Source organism: Antechinus flavipes, chromosome 3 (assembly GCF_016432865.1).
Source record: "Antechinus flavipes isolate AdamAnt ecotype Samford, QLD, Australia chromosome 3, AdamAnt_v2, whole genome shotgun sequence".
In the NCBI taxonomy this organism is placed as follows: Eukaryota; Metazoa; Chordata; class Mammalia; order Dasyuromorphia; family Dasyuridae; genus Antechinus; species Antechinus flavipes.
Window position 1 is genome coordinate 482161006 of NC_067400.1, and position 13804 is coordinate 482174809.

The window sequence follows — 13804 nt, forward strand, 5'->3', positions numbered from 1 at the left end:
TCGTTTCCAGAATTCTCCCATTTAACAAATGCTATTTAATTTTTTTTTTAAATAAAGAAAAAGTGAGAAAATAATCAGTAAAACCAATGAATACATAGGAAAAAGTTTGAAAATATCTGCAATTTTTCCAGACCTGTTATATTGTCAGCTTTAAAACTGCCAGTGAGACAACAATTTGTCCACAGTGCATGATCCTATAGTTGCTATTGGCTTTCAGCCTGAGATGGTCTCCATTCTTCCCAAAACAGAAAGAAAAATATTGTGTGACTGGAACAATATTTGTCAGAAATATTTCTCCCTACCTATGAAATCATCTTAGAAGCTAATAATATAACATAGGATCACATTGCTATGAGGTGGATAGAACATATTCTTAAATTCTTAATATCTTCTTTTTTGATGTTTAAGATTGTAATTGTGTTTTCCTTCTTTCAGTTTCTTTGCCTTGATGAAAACATGATGTTTTGGAGAAGATAAAAGACCAGCAGTTAAGAGACTTTTGTTTAAGTTCTGATTTTGTTGTTGACATGTTTGACTTTGAGGAAATTATTATATTTTGTGTATGCTTTTTTGAATTGAAAAACAAGTGGGTGGGAATTTCAGACCTTTACATCCGTTTCTGATCCCAGTATGTTTTATATCATTATTTTTTGCTAGTTTGGCAATCATTGCCCCCAGAAGAATATCCAGGAAAACCACATTTCCATACATGTTTTTAAACTAGAAAAGTCGTTTCTTTCAGTATAAGGAGCTGGTCCATCTATAGATTAATTACACAGCTATTCTACTGATCTGAAATGTAAGACAGAGGGGTAAAAATGAATCAGATGAAGGAAGAGAAATCCAGCCTACGTAGGTTTGAGATATGTCACCAAAGCACCTATGAGTTAGGTTTTTAATTAATTCTATGTGTGGGATAGGTATCCTGGTTTGTACAAAGATATCTCTTGTTTTTGCACGCTTCCTGTCATGCTTCATGTCCCAATATCCACTAAACTCATTAACCCATTATTCTGTTTTTTTTTTTTTTTTATTGACTAGATTATTCTTTCTATCAATTGCTTTAGGGCAATTTTAACATCTCTATTTCTCAAACTGTAAATGAGGGGATTTAGCATGGGAACAATGATAGTGTAAAAGATAGAGGACACTTTTCCTTGATCCATGGAGTTGACTGAAGATGGCTGCAAATACATGAATGCAAGGGAACCAAAGAAAACACTAACTGCTGCAATATGGGAGCTACAGGTGTTGAATGCTTTTGATCTTCCTCTAGTGGATTGAATTTTTAAAATGCTAGCAATGATGAAAATATAAGAGCAAATAATAGTCATAGCTGGGAAAAGAATATTAAATGTACTGAAGGCCAGAGCCATCACTTCATTGACATAAGTACTAGAACAAGACAGCTTCAAGAGTGGAAGGAGATCACAGAAATAATGATTAACCTTATTTTCCTTACAGAAGAGCACTCTGAGCAAGCAGCCTGTGTGAGAAGTGGCCCCAACAAGACCTAAAACATATACCCCACTCACCAACCAGGAACACACTCGATAAGACATCATAAGACTATAATGAAGAGGATGACATATAGCCACATAACGGTCATATGCCATGACGGCTAACATGTGACATTCAGAAATTCCATAAAAGGCAAAAAAATAGAATTGAGTCATGCATTCAGGATAGGATATAATATTCTTCTTTGATAAAAAATTTAGCATCATTTTGGGAGTGATGACAGTTGATTGACAGAGATCAATGAAGGACAAACTACAGAGAAAATAGTACATAGGAGTGTGAAGATGAGAACTTAGTGTAATCAATATGATCATACCCAGGTTCCCCACCACAGTGACCAAATAGATATTCAGGAATAGGAATAACAGGGGCAACTGGAGCTCTGGGTCATCTGTCAGCCCTATAAGGATGAATTCAGTCACTAGTGAATAATTTCCTTTCTCCATCCCTCTTGATTGTAGAGTAACAGGAAGACAAGATTCTGTAAATATGGAAAGAAAAAAAAAAACAATCCAACCACAAAGGGAGTATTATAATTGTTACCAATTTCATCAAGGAGTACAGACAAAAACATTTTTAGTATACATTAATTTAATCTTTTTGTCTCTGTTTTCTTATAGAGCTACTGATCATCAGCTTCACAGTCACATAATTCCTGTAAAAGAAACTGTCTTTACAAGACCTCTTTATGACCTTCTCTCAATAATAATTATTTTTATTCTTTCAGCCTTTTATACCGTCAAAGTCATTTCTTCCCAATCTGTAATGTATGCAAAAAGTTTTGAATTAGGTATTTCAAGTTTAAATATCTTAGAGAATATTTAGGCTCTAACTTCTCACAACTAGTAAGCATGTAAGAATTAGAACCTGAAATTAATTCTCACTTGATGCTAATTCCAGAAGTTTTTCTACTGAGTTTTAAGTAATGCCTTTAAATAATTGTTAAAACTGCTTTAGTGGTGAGAAAGACAATGATGATACCCCCCAAGCCCTGACTTTTGAACTTTTCAAAACCTACTGTTGGAGCTTGTCAAGTCATAAATTATATTCTCTGTCTATTTTTTCATGATAATGAAAAGGGTCTCAGAGAAGCAAGTTGTTACTAAAGGCAGACAATTAAAAAGCTATTAGCTGAGAAGGAAATCTCCATGAGAAGAGTTCTTAGGGACTTCAATTTAGGGACTAAAATAGCATATAATTGTGATGGCCAACTGGGACCTTGCTATAAAATAATATATTTATATGTTGGCAAATCATTGATAGAAACATAACAGGGAAATAAAGTGATGTAGATTGGATGCAATTTCATTAAGTGGACTCAGAAAGAAAAGTTATTAAGAATTGAATGTTATCTTGAAATGAGGTCTCTAGTTGAGTGCATCAGAAATTCTTTTTAGGTCTAGTGCTATTAACAACTGTGGATAAAATCATATATGATATGCTTACCAAATCAGAGCATGACACAAAGTTTGGAGAGGTGAATAACTTAACAGTTTGACTAAAACATGATTCAATAATATTACCGGTTTAAAAATCTAATATGGTAAAATTTAATATGGATACAAAATAGTAGCAAGAAATAAATTTCAAAAGTTCAATATATAGAGAGATATGCTTAAGTCAATTTGTTTAACACAGATCTATAGTTTTTACTATACTGCAAACTCAATATATTTAAGAAATATAATGTGGCAGTAAAAAAAAAATCTCAAGATAGCATCTAATAATAAGAAGGTGACAGTTCTAATCATATTTTACTTTGATAAAACTACATTTGAGGTATTTTAACCAGTTCTGTTTACAATAGTTTAAGAACATTGACAAGTTGGAGAACTTTCAGAAAAGGCAATGAGGGTCATGAATTATCTTGAAGACATGCCGTAATAGGATAATTTGAAGGATGTGTAAAATTTTAGCCTTCAGTGGGAAAGCATATCAGGGGGCCATGATAATTGTTTCCAAGTATGTTAAGAGGTCTTATATTTAAAAGGGATTGGGCTAGTCCACTTTATCCTCAAAGAATAGAACAAAAAACAATAAAAGAGAATTGCAAAGGAATAAATTAAGATTGATGGGAAAAGGAAACCTCTAACAAATTCCTTGAAAGTAAAAGATTCCCCCTCAGAGCAGATCTTCAAGTGGAGGCAGGATGACTACCACTGCTGTAGGGTGATTGGAGGAAGTTGTAGGATATAACTTGGACTAGTTAGAAGATCCATTTTAACTCTAAAATGCTGTAATTCTATAATTCTGAGCTGGAATTTTTCATATCTTCAAAATCTCTTACTATTTTAAAAAGCATTTATACCCAGTCTTCAACCCCATGCCATTGTTCAATGATGCATAGAATAGAATATGGAGATGTCTCTTCTTTTTTCAAAGTCCTGAGGTTCCATTCATCTCTATTTAGAAGGAACAATGATTGTAAATAAAGAAAATACTCACCCTGTAGCAATGGATTATATAGCCTCTTTACTCACAGAGCTCTGGCAGAGAAATGTTTTCTATGAAGGTTGATATTAGCCTGTCATAGAGTCTTCAAATCCTTTAGAAATGATGAAGATTAGGACCCAGAACTCAGTTTTTCATATGAATTTATTTCATTTGATTTTATTTGATTTGAATATGATTATTTCTAGTTTCAACTTTATCCAAAGTATCCTCTTATGAAAAGAGAAAGAAACGGAGTTCATCAGAGTCAAAAGAGTTCTTGATGTTGTATATTAAGGCCTTTGTGACTACTAGAAAGCATTTATAAGGTTCCTGGGACCTCATTAGTAAAACACAAACAGAGGTTTCCACAGAGATTCATTTCATAAGGGATTCCCCTTTTCTGGAAAGAAGTTATTATTATTTTCCTCTAACTCTTAATTCTTTCACTTTTATTTACTTTTAATGTATACAATAAAATATGATTTCTGTATAATGTAAAGAAATTCTGGTATTTCTGGTACTTGGGATGAATTTATTTGAGTTGGGATTTGGAAATCTTGGTGTCATGTTTGAGATATAAATACTCCACTTGTTTGAGGAAGCCTGAACTCATGGGATGGTAGTTGAGGAAATTTGACAATTGAAAATTTTAATTGTTCATGGGTAGGGAAGTATGAAAATCAGTTGCTGAAATTACTAGAGAAGAAATAAATTGATTTGGAAGTCCATAGTTGACAGCAATAAGGTCTCAATTAGGAATATATCAACTTCTCCTCATCCTGTATATTAGAGGGTATGTGAGAAAGCATTTAGAACTTTGAAAAACATGCCAAAAATGCTCATGTTGTCAGGTGAATGCTAGGATTTAGAGAACACTAGACCATGGGTGAAATATGAAAAGAATAATTTAGGATAAATAGAGTTGATTAATAAGAGAAAAGAGTTCTATAGTGTACAAGGGAAAGATATAAACTGTAATAACAGAGTTAGATTAACAGCATTACTTCATTTGTTGTAAATATATTTACTGATCTTTTGTAGGTAATGCATGGATCTGGTGTGTAAGCAATGTATTTGGATAACCTTGTTCCTTCAGATGTGCCACAGTAGATAATTGTGGTTGTTAAAATACTTTAGTATACCCTGTGGTATAAATCAATTTTTTTTTTTTGGTAAGCAAAAGAGTAAATGGGATGAATGGCAAATTTTGCAACCAAAAATGTGCCTCTTGAATATCAGGATCTGAGACAAAACTCTGGTATTCTTGGGCTACTATACTTCTCAATAATCTTGTTATCCCTAACTAGAGAAAAGATTGTTAGATATATAGACCTAAAGGATTAGAGAAAATTTTTATAACAGAAATTTCTTGTAAGAATGTCATAGAGATTATGTTATGAAAACAATATTCTAATCACAGCACCAAAAGTTTATTTTCATAGGACTCACAGATTCTCCAGAGTTCCGGATTCCTTTTTCTACTGTTCTGGGGAAATTATGTGATTACTGATGAATTAAAAAATTAATTAGTACTCTGATTAGTCTTTAGCTATAATTTTTTTTGAAGCTAAGTTTTGACTGCTTGTAAGTCACTAAATTTTGGAGGTTATAAGATTTCTTGTCCTAAAGGTTATACAACTTAAGGAATATCACAAAGCTACTCCCTTTCCCATCATGCCAGATCTTTCACTCCTTTCCATCAAAAAGATCAAAAATATGTTTCTCCCCCTAAAGCCCAAGGACTTTTACTTATTCTGACTCTGGCTGATCCTGAGGCCTTCAGGGAGCTAGCTCAGACTTATCAACAGTTATATTTTTATGTCATTCTCTTAGTTCACCTTATACCAGTACCTTCTGGTTATGTATATTCCTTCTAGTTATATATTAATGATACAATTACTAAACAGTATAGTATCATTTCCCCATGGATGTATGTAAACAGCTTAGTTCTATTGAATCCATTGTTTTTCTTGCCTTTTTAAAAAATCTGTTTATGCTTTTTTTGGGTTTAGATATTGGAGGTCAAATTTTTAATGCAGTGCTGGTCTTCTCCTTATGAAAGCTTGAAATCCTATTTTGTTGAATGACCATTTTTTCCTTGAAGTATTATGCTTAAATTTCACTGGGTAGGTATTCCCTGGTTGTAGGACTAGTTTCCTTGCCTTCCAGAATATCATGGTCCATGACTTCTAGTATTATAGTGCTACCATATCCTGTGTAATCCTGATTGTGGCTTCCTGGTATTTGAAATTTTTTGACCACTGATTGTAGAGGGCTGAAATTATTTGAGTCGATGCACTGAGGTCAGGACTGCCTAGCACTTGAGGCTAACTACCATTTGGACAATACTCTATGGGCATATGCTTGGAAAATGGTCCTTCCTACTATCCTGTGCTGGCTCAATGATTGGTGTATACAGAGGATTGTAGGAGGGACTAGGGGGTGGAGTAAGAGTAGCCAGAGTCACTCTGCAGTAGATGAGGAAGAAGGTGGTTGTGAAGATTCTGCTTTCATCCTGTTCAATCCTGCGTCTAAAGATTAAGAATAAAGACTAAGGATTTTTGCTTATCCTGACTCTGGCTGATTCTGGGGTGCCCTGGTGCTAGCATGGTTATCACAACTGGTATTTTCTTCTTGATCTGAAAGTTCTGGAATTTGCCTACATGTTCCTTGAAGTCATTATTTTGGGATCTCTTTCCTGAAATGTTCCTTTTTTGTCTTCTATTTCCAAGACATCAGGGCAGTTTTCTTTGATAATTTTTTGGACAGATTCTCCTTTTGACTATGGCTTTCAGGTAGTCTGATGATTCTGTTGTTGTCTTCTCGTTCTAAAACATCAGGGCAGTTTTCCTTGATAATTTCTTGAAAAATGATGTGTAGGTTCTTTGTTTGATTATGGTTTTTAGGTATTTCCATACTTTTAAAATTATTTCCTCTAGGAAAGGGATCCACATGCATAAAAATGTTTGTGGCAGCCCTTTTTGTAGTGGCTAGAAACTGGAAACTGAGTGGATGCCCATTAGTTGGGGAATGACGGAATAAGCTATAAGTATAGGTATAGGAAGGTTATGAAATATTATTGTTCTATAAGAAATGATCAGCAAGATTATTTCACAGAGGCCTGGAGAGACAGGAACTGATATGAAGTGAAGTGAGTAGAACCAAGAAATCATTGTATGTGGCAACAGCAAGTCCAAATCTGATGGACATGGCTTTTTTTCAATAATGAGATGATTCAGACCAGTTCCAATGGTCTTGTGATGAAGAGAGCTATTTTCACTCAGAGAACTGTGGGAACTATGGGACTGTGTATCACAACATAGTATTTTCATTTTTTTTTTTTTTTTTTACATTTTGTATTCTTTCTCATTTTTTCTTTTTTGATCTGATTTTTCTTGGGCAGCATAATTGTGGAACTATGTATTGAAGATTTGCACATATTTAACATATATTGGATAACCTGCTGTCTAGAAGAGGGGGTGGGAGTAAAGGAGGGAAAGAATTTGGAACACAAGGTTTTGCAAGGGTAAATGTTAAAAATTATCCAGGCATATGTTTTGAAAATAAAAAAAGTGTTTTAATAAAATTTATCTTTTCTAGATTCATTTTCTAAGTCAGTTGTTTTTCCAATGAAATATTTCATACTGTCATATACCTTTTTTCATTCTTTTAATTTTGTCTGATTGTTTCTTGATATGTCCTAAAATCTTTGGCTTCCATTTGCTCAATTCTAATTTTGAAGGAATTTTCTCTAGTGAGTTTTAGTACCTCCTTTTCCATTTAGCCATTTTTGCTTTTTAAAGCATTCTTCATCTCTTTGCCTTTTTGTACTTTCTTTAGCATTCTGTTGAAATATCAGGTATGTATTATCTCTGAGAGAATTCAGACTCAATCTCAAATCCAAGCAAAGGCATTTCAGTGAGATTTACACATTCACGGGGCAGGCCTACCTCCTTAAAATAGTAAGCAACTCAACAAAGCAAGACAAGGATTTTTATAGAGTAAATGATGCTGATTACATTATAAGAAATGTAAATTCTGAGATGATAGGAGTTTACCAATATGGGGAGGTCCTAAATCCTGCTAGAACTGCATATAAGATTACCCAGAATAGATACAGAAAAGCCTACTTAGGGGCTGTATTAAAGTATGGTAATGATATTATAACTTGCAACCCAAAGAATTGGAACTGTGAAGACACCATGTCAGGAAAGAATTATTGAGGTTTGCAGTTCAATGTCTTTATTCATCCTTTTGGTGATCCTTTCTTATTGATTGATTTTTGTATTATGTTTTATGGCCATAACATGGTAATGCAGTGATGTGGTTACAGAAAATTCTGGTCTGCTCACTGTTCTAGTGAGACCCATGAATAGTAATTTCTATAGGGTTCAGGATTGGGGGAAAGTTTAGGCTTAGGTGGGTTGTGGGAAACAATCAGAATCTCATCAATTTGGTGTAGTCTGTTTTTAAGGTGTTATTTTCTTCAGTATTTTTTGCCTCATTTACCAAGCTGTTGACTTGTTTTTCTTGCAGTCTCATTTATCTTCCCTATTTTTCTTTCTCTTATTTGATTTTTGAAATCCCTATTGAGCTCTTCCATGACCTAAGATAATTCATATTTTTCTTGGAGGATTTAGATATAGGAGCTTTGCCTTTGTTATCTTTTTCAAAGTGTGTGGTTTGATCTTCTTAGTCATCATAGTAAGTTTCCATGCATGGACAGAATTTTTTTTTTGCCCATTTCCCCAGCTTTTTACTTGACTTTTAACTTTTTGTTATAGTATATCTCTGCTTCCAGGATGGAGGACACACTATCCCAAGCTTCAAGGGTTTTATGCAGTTGTTTTCAGGGATACTTCTAAGGACCTCTAAGTTTTCAGTTCTTTCAAGGTAGTATGATCTAAACATACTAAACAGTTTAGTTCTATTGAATCCATTGTTTTTCTTACCCTTTTAAAAAATATGTTTATGCTTTTCTTGGGTCTAGATATTGGAGGTCAAATATTTAATTCAGTTTTGGTCTTCTCCTTATGAAAGCTTGAAATCCTATTTTGTTGAATGACTATTTTGATTAAGACTAGGTTATAAATGAGGCAGAGAATGGCTTCTTTTACTTAGTCAAGTGCATACCCCCACATCCATATTCCCATCCCCACACCCATTTATATATCTATATCTATATTGACAAATAGATATTGATCCCTACATCTATATATAAATCTGAGAGGAGAAGGCCATCAGAGTTTCTGGTCATTACTATTTATAGTTAGTCAAGAGTGATGCACTATACTTGATGCTTATTGAAAGGCAGGTATAAATGCCTAATTTCAGAGATGGTGCTTGGTAAGATTGATGGCAGCTGTCTGCCTGGAGGTATCCATGTTTACAAGGGTAAGTCAGATCATGGCTCCCCTTGGACAGAGTAAGGTGGGTTCCTCCTGATGAAGTTTGGCACAGGGCAGAGAATTGTGGGAACCCCTTCTGATTGGTGCAGATCCTTTGTAAAAGAATTTGTGAACTCAAAAAGTTAGACTGGCAAAAAGAAGTTTATTGCCACTGAGAAGTCAGCCTTTGCTAGGAAGACTAACTTCCTTTGTGGCAAGGTCTTGGCAGAGAGAGAGAGAGAGAAAGTTCCTAGCAGAGAAATCTCTTAGCAGAGAAATCCTGACAGAGAGGTAAAGAGGAGTTCAATCATGTTAGGGAAATGGAGTCTGGCACTGAGAAGAGACTGCCTTCTCAGTGGGCAGAGGGTCCTAGAAAACTGCTTGGGCCTCTGCAAGGAGTGAGTTAAAGGAAACCTGGTATATGGATAGCTCTTGGTGGGGGGCTAGGACAGCCTGAGCTGATCAGATCAGTATTTCTCAATTGAATAAGGCTTTAGAATTTCAAAAAGATCAGTGGGAGCTGATTTGCCCTTTAGTTCAACTATTCAAGAAGTGTTGCTTCTGTTATACTGGGAGGATGGGCCCTCTTTCTAGACTCCTCAGAGTCTGGGAGATTCTGATCTCTCAGATCAAAAAGAGGACACAATTTTATTTTCTTAAAGGAAACACAGCTTCAGTAAAGGGAACAGTTTCTCTCCCATTTCACTGCATCCCACTAGAGTTAGACTTAGTGAACAAACTGTATCTTCTCTGACTAAGGTTAATTACCCAGTGAAGAAAACCATGTTTTTAAATACATTTAGAAAAGTATAGCTGTGTTCAAGGGAAGATTGGAGCTTTATCCAGGTATGTATACACAGTAGGGGCTCAGAGAGTACTTGGGACTACATAAACTTATCTATAAGAAATTTATGCCTAGAAGATCAAACCATTGTTTGTAATTTTGAAACAAATGCTTTTTTGTATTTGAAAAGGAGTTATTTTGCCAGGAGCAACATATGTCTTACAGTTATATTCACAAATAATATAGGGGGCTTTAGGAATTTAATTAATAGTACTTTTTGTGAGAGGGTACCATAGGCTTTACATAAGACAAAGCAGAATGGTTACAACTGGAATTTGGTGAAGAGCAAAAGGGGGATAGTAAAAATGTACACATTAAAGAATCAATCACAGAAAGGAAAGATATATGTCAAGTCAAATCATAAAGTGATCAACAAATACTAGAAGTAAAGCTGATATCTCAAATTGGAATTTTGTAAACATATAAAGTAGTAAAGAGAAATAAACCTGAATCAGAAATTTTGACTTCTCAGTTAATTATCTAAATTACTATTGTCTCAACTATATTCTTCATGCTCTAGCTAGAGATGTTAGTAGCTATCTTAAGAAAATGGCAGTCATAGAACAAATAGATAAAAACAAATCATACCATACCACAGTATGAAAGATAAAAGCAAAATAAAGTGTTTTTCTGAATACAAAGAATAAATCACCTTTTGAGACAAAATTGATCATAGCACAAATATCTTTTAATTTTTTAAGTGAAAAACAGTAAAAAATTTAAAGTACAATAAAAAAAAATTAAGTACAATAAGTCTATACCATTTCTTTTATTGACCATCAAATCAATCAATCATTCTGTTCAAAAATGTCTTGAGACCTCAAGAACTCGCCTCACAAATGTTAGATTTCTTACCAGTTCACAGCAGTCCAATCATGTGCCCTTGGTAATGACTGAGCCCTTTTCCTCACAAAGTAAGGAGGCTATAGTTTTGACTCCAAAATATGATAAGCTCCAAATATAATTGGTTGGGAGCTCAAAAGCCACTGTTTTGTGAATAGAGTTCCACAAAGAGTCAAGAGTTTAGATGATTTCCTCAGAGGAGAAAGTAATTTGGGATTTTATCCTTATGTATACTTGCTATGTGCACACAAGTTTCAATGTTATTTAAAAAAAAAAAAATTATCTAAAGTTTTGGTTCCAAATTCCATTCCTCTTTTTTTCTCTACTCTCTCCCTCTCCCTGTGATGGTAAACAATCAGATAAAAATTTCACATGTGCCCTTATGTAAAATATTTCCATATCAGCCATTTTTACAAGACTTGAATTAAAAAAAAGAAAGAAACTAAAAATAGCATACTTCAGTCTGATTTCAAATATCAGTTCTTTCTCTTAAAGTTGATAATATGCTTCATCATGAATTCTTTAGGAATTTTTTTGGATTATTATATTGCTAATATAATAGCTAGTAGTTATTAAATAGAATAATTAAAACATTTGCACTTCTTTATGATACAATATTGCTGTTACTGTGTACAAAATTCTCCTGGTTCTGTTAACTTCACTATGCATCAGTTCATATAAGTCTTTACAGATTTTTTCTAAAATCATCCTCTTTGACACTTCTTATAGCACATTAATATTTCATCACAAGAATATACCACTCTTGTTTAACCATTCCCAAATTGTTGGGCATCCCTTTGCTTTCCAATTTTTAACTAGTATAAAAGGAGATGTTATAAATATTTTTGTACAAATAGATTTTTCCTCCTTTTGTGAATGTCTTTGGGATATATGACTAACAGTGCTATTGCAATGTTATATATTGGCTTTTGGGCATAGTTCCAAATTAGTCTGTAGAACTGTTGGATCAGTTTACAACTCTACATGCAAAGTTGCAAATTTTTTTTTCAAAGAAATAGGAAATTAACTCAAAGATGCATTTGAAGTGTAAAGTATGGTAAGGCATAACAGAATTTCAAGGACTTTAGAATGAGAATCAAACAGTTGCAAATAACTAGGAAAAATGGATTTAGTAGTTTTCTATATTCTCAGAACCAATAACTTTCTCTACTCTTCTGTAGGGAGCCATCACCAATTGTCTTGGCTCTTATTTTTGCCACTGGACTTCAATGACTCTGGAGAAGATAATGAAAGTGGACATTTGGTAGCTCTGCCTCACTTAAATCCAATTCATGGACAAATCCAGACATCACCCTTGTAATGTCATTGATTTTCTTCCAGAATAAGAGACAAAAGATAATCTCTAATAAAATTTAATCTATGGTTTACAATCTAGTTTATTAAGAATAATATTATATTTAATTTTTAGTAAAACTATAAATTTGGGGTAGCTATGTGGCATAGTGGAAAGAGCACCAGCCCTGAAGTTCAAATCTGGCCTCAGAGACTTAACACTTCCTACCTGTGTGACCCTGGGCAAGTCATTTCACCCCAATTGCTTCCGCAAAACAAAAAATCAAAATTAAAAAAAAAAAAAAACTATAAACTTGAGGCATCAAATTTATGCTCCTTTGTCATGATATTTTCCCAGATTAATTTTTTCCTTAAAGTATCATAATACTCTATAATGTCCTGGTTAGCTTTCTGGATATCTCGGGAACAGCCTTGGTCTCAGCAGAATAATAACCAAGGGAATGGTCAGGCATAGAGTCCAAAGTCTTTATTGTCTCCTTCAGTCTCCCAGTCTGAACCAGTCTCTCCCAAAGTGCAGGAGGTTGGAGAGCCACCAAGAGGCTGATCAAAGATGGAATCTCTGTGACTGACTTTGTCCTCAGTTTAAATATCCTATTACAAGTAGATCATCATAGGTGTCAATCTTGTAGAATAGATGTCCACTTGTAGAACTATACTGAGTACTAAGTACATGTAAACTAGAGAATCATTATCTTAATTCCACTGAATTAAGACCTTGTTTTAGGATTAAATCAATCATATTGAAGTAGAGAACTATTAATTACCATACTAAAGTAGATACCCATTGTCTTATCAATTTCACTGAGTTAACACCTTGTTGCTGAATTAAATCAATTGCACTGAGCCTTAAATATATTTCTCCAGAGTTCCAGCCCTTTACAATACTCTATTATAATTGCAATCATGTATCATAATTTGTTAAAGTATTCTCTACATTGCCAAGTTGGTAATATAGCCTTTCACAGCAGGGTGACTGCATTTATCTAGTCAATAGACAATGTTAAATTATTTACAGAGCAATTAAAAAAAATTTCAAAATGCAACAAGCTTTGGAGACATCTTTTGCTCTCCTCAGACAGAGAGGAGGTGGGGAAAGAAGTGGAGACTATACTGAGTTTGTCCTCTATCCTTCTGAGTGGGAAAGTCAGTTTCTACTCTTCTGTCTTACTCCTGAAAATGGAGATTGTCAGACCAAAAGCTCAGGTTATAGTCCTAAAAGCTACTAATGTACCTTCCCACTCCAGTTCCTTAAGTATTGAATCTCCTCCAATTGCTACAAACAATTCTGTATTTACCATATGCTTCGCATTTACCACTTCTATGAACAATGAATTCTGAGTCAGAAATTGCTTCAGGAATATGAGACTGTGGCAAATGCGAAGCATATGGTAAATGCATCAATGGTTGGATAGGACAGAGATGTGTGTTTTGTACAAAGAAGAAATGGTTGAAATAGCAATAA

General features: G+C 34.1%; 1 protein-coding gene across 2 annotated transcripts; it reads right to left on the bottom strand.

Moving 5' to 3' along the window:
* Positions 1-1037: 1037 nt before the first annotated feature.
* LOC127558047 (olfactory receptor 150-like) lies at positions 1038-4273 on the bottom strand. 2 transcript variants are annotated; one of them, XM_051991277.1, is made up of 2 exons: positions 4264-4273; positions 1038-1957 (listed from the first exon to the last, which is right to left on the bottom strand). In XM_051991277.1, the coding sequence occupies exons 1-2, from the start codon at positions 4271-4273 to the stop codon at positions 1038-1040; spliced, it is 930 nt and encodes a 309-aa protein (XP_051847237.1). The 2 variants fall into 2 exon arrangements, with proteins under 2 accessions (XP_051847237.1, XP_051847238.1); XM_051991278.1 differs by lacking the exon at positions 4264-4273 and having other exon boundaries at positions 1038-1982.
* Between the last annotated feature and the right edge of the window lie 9531 nt (positions 4274-13804).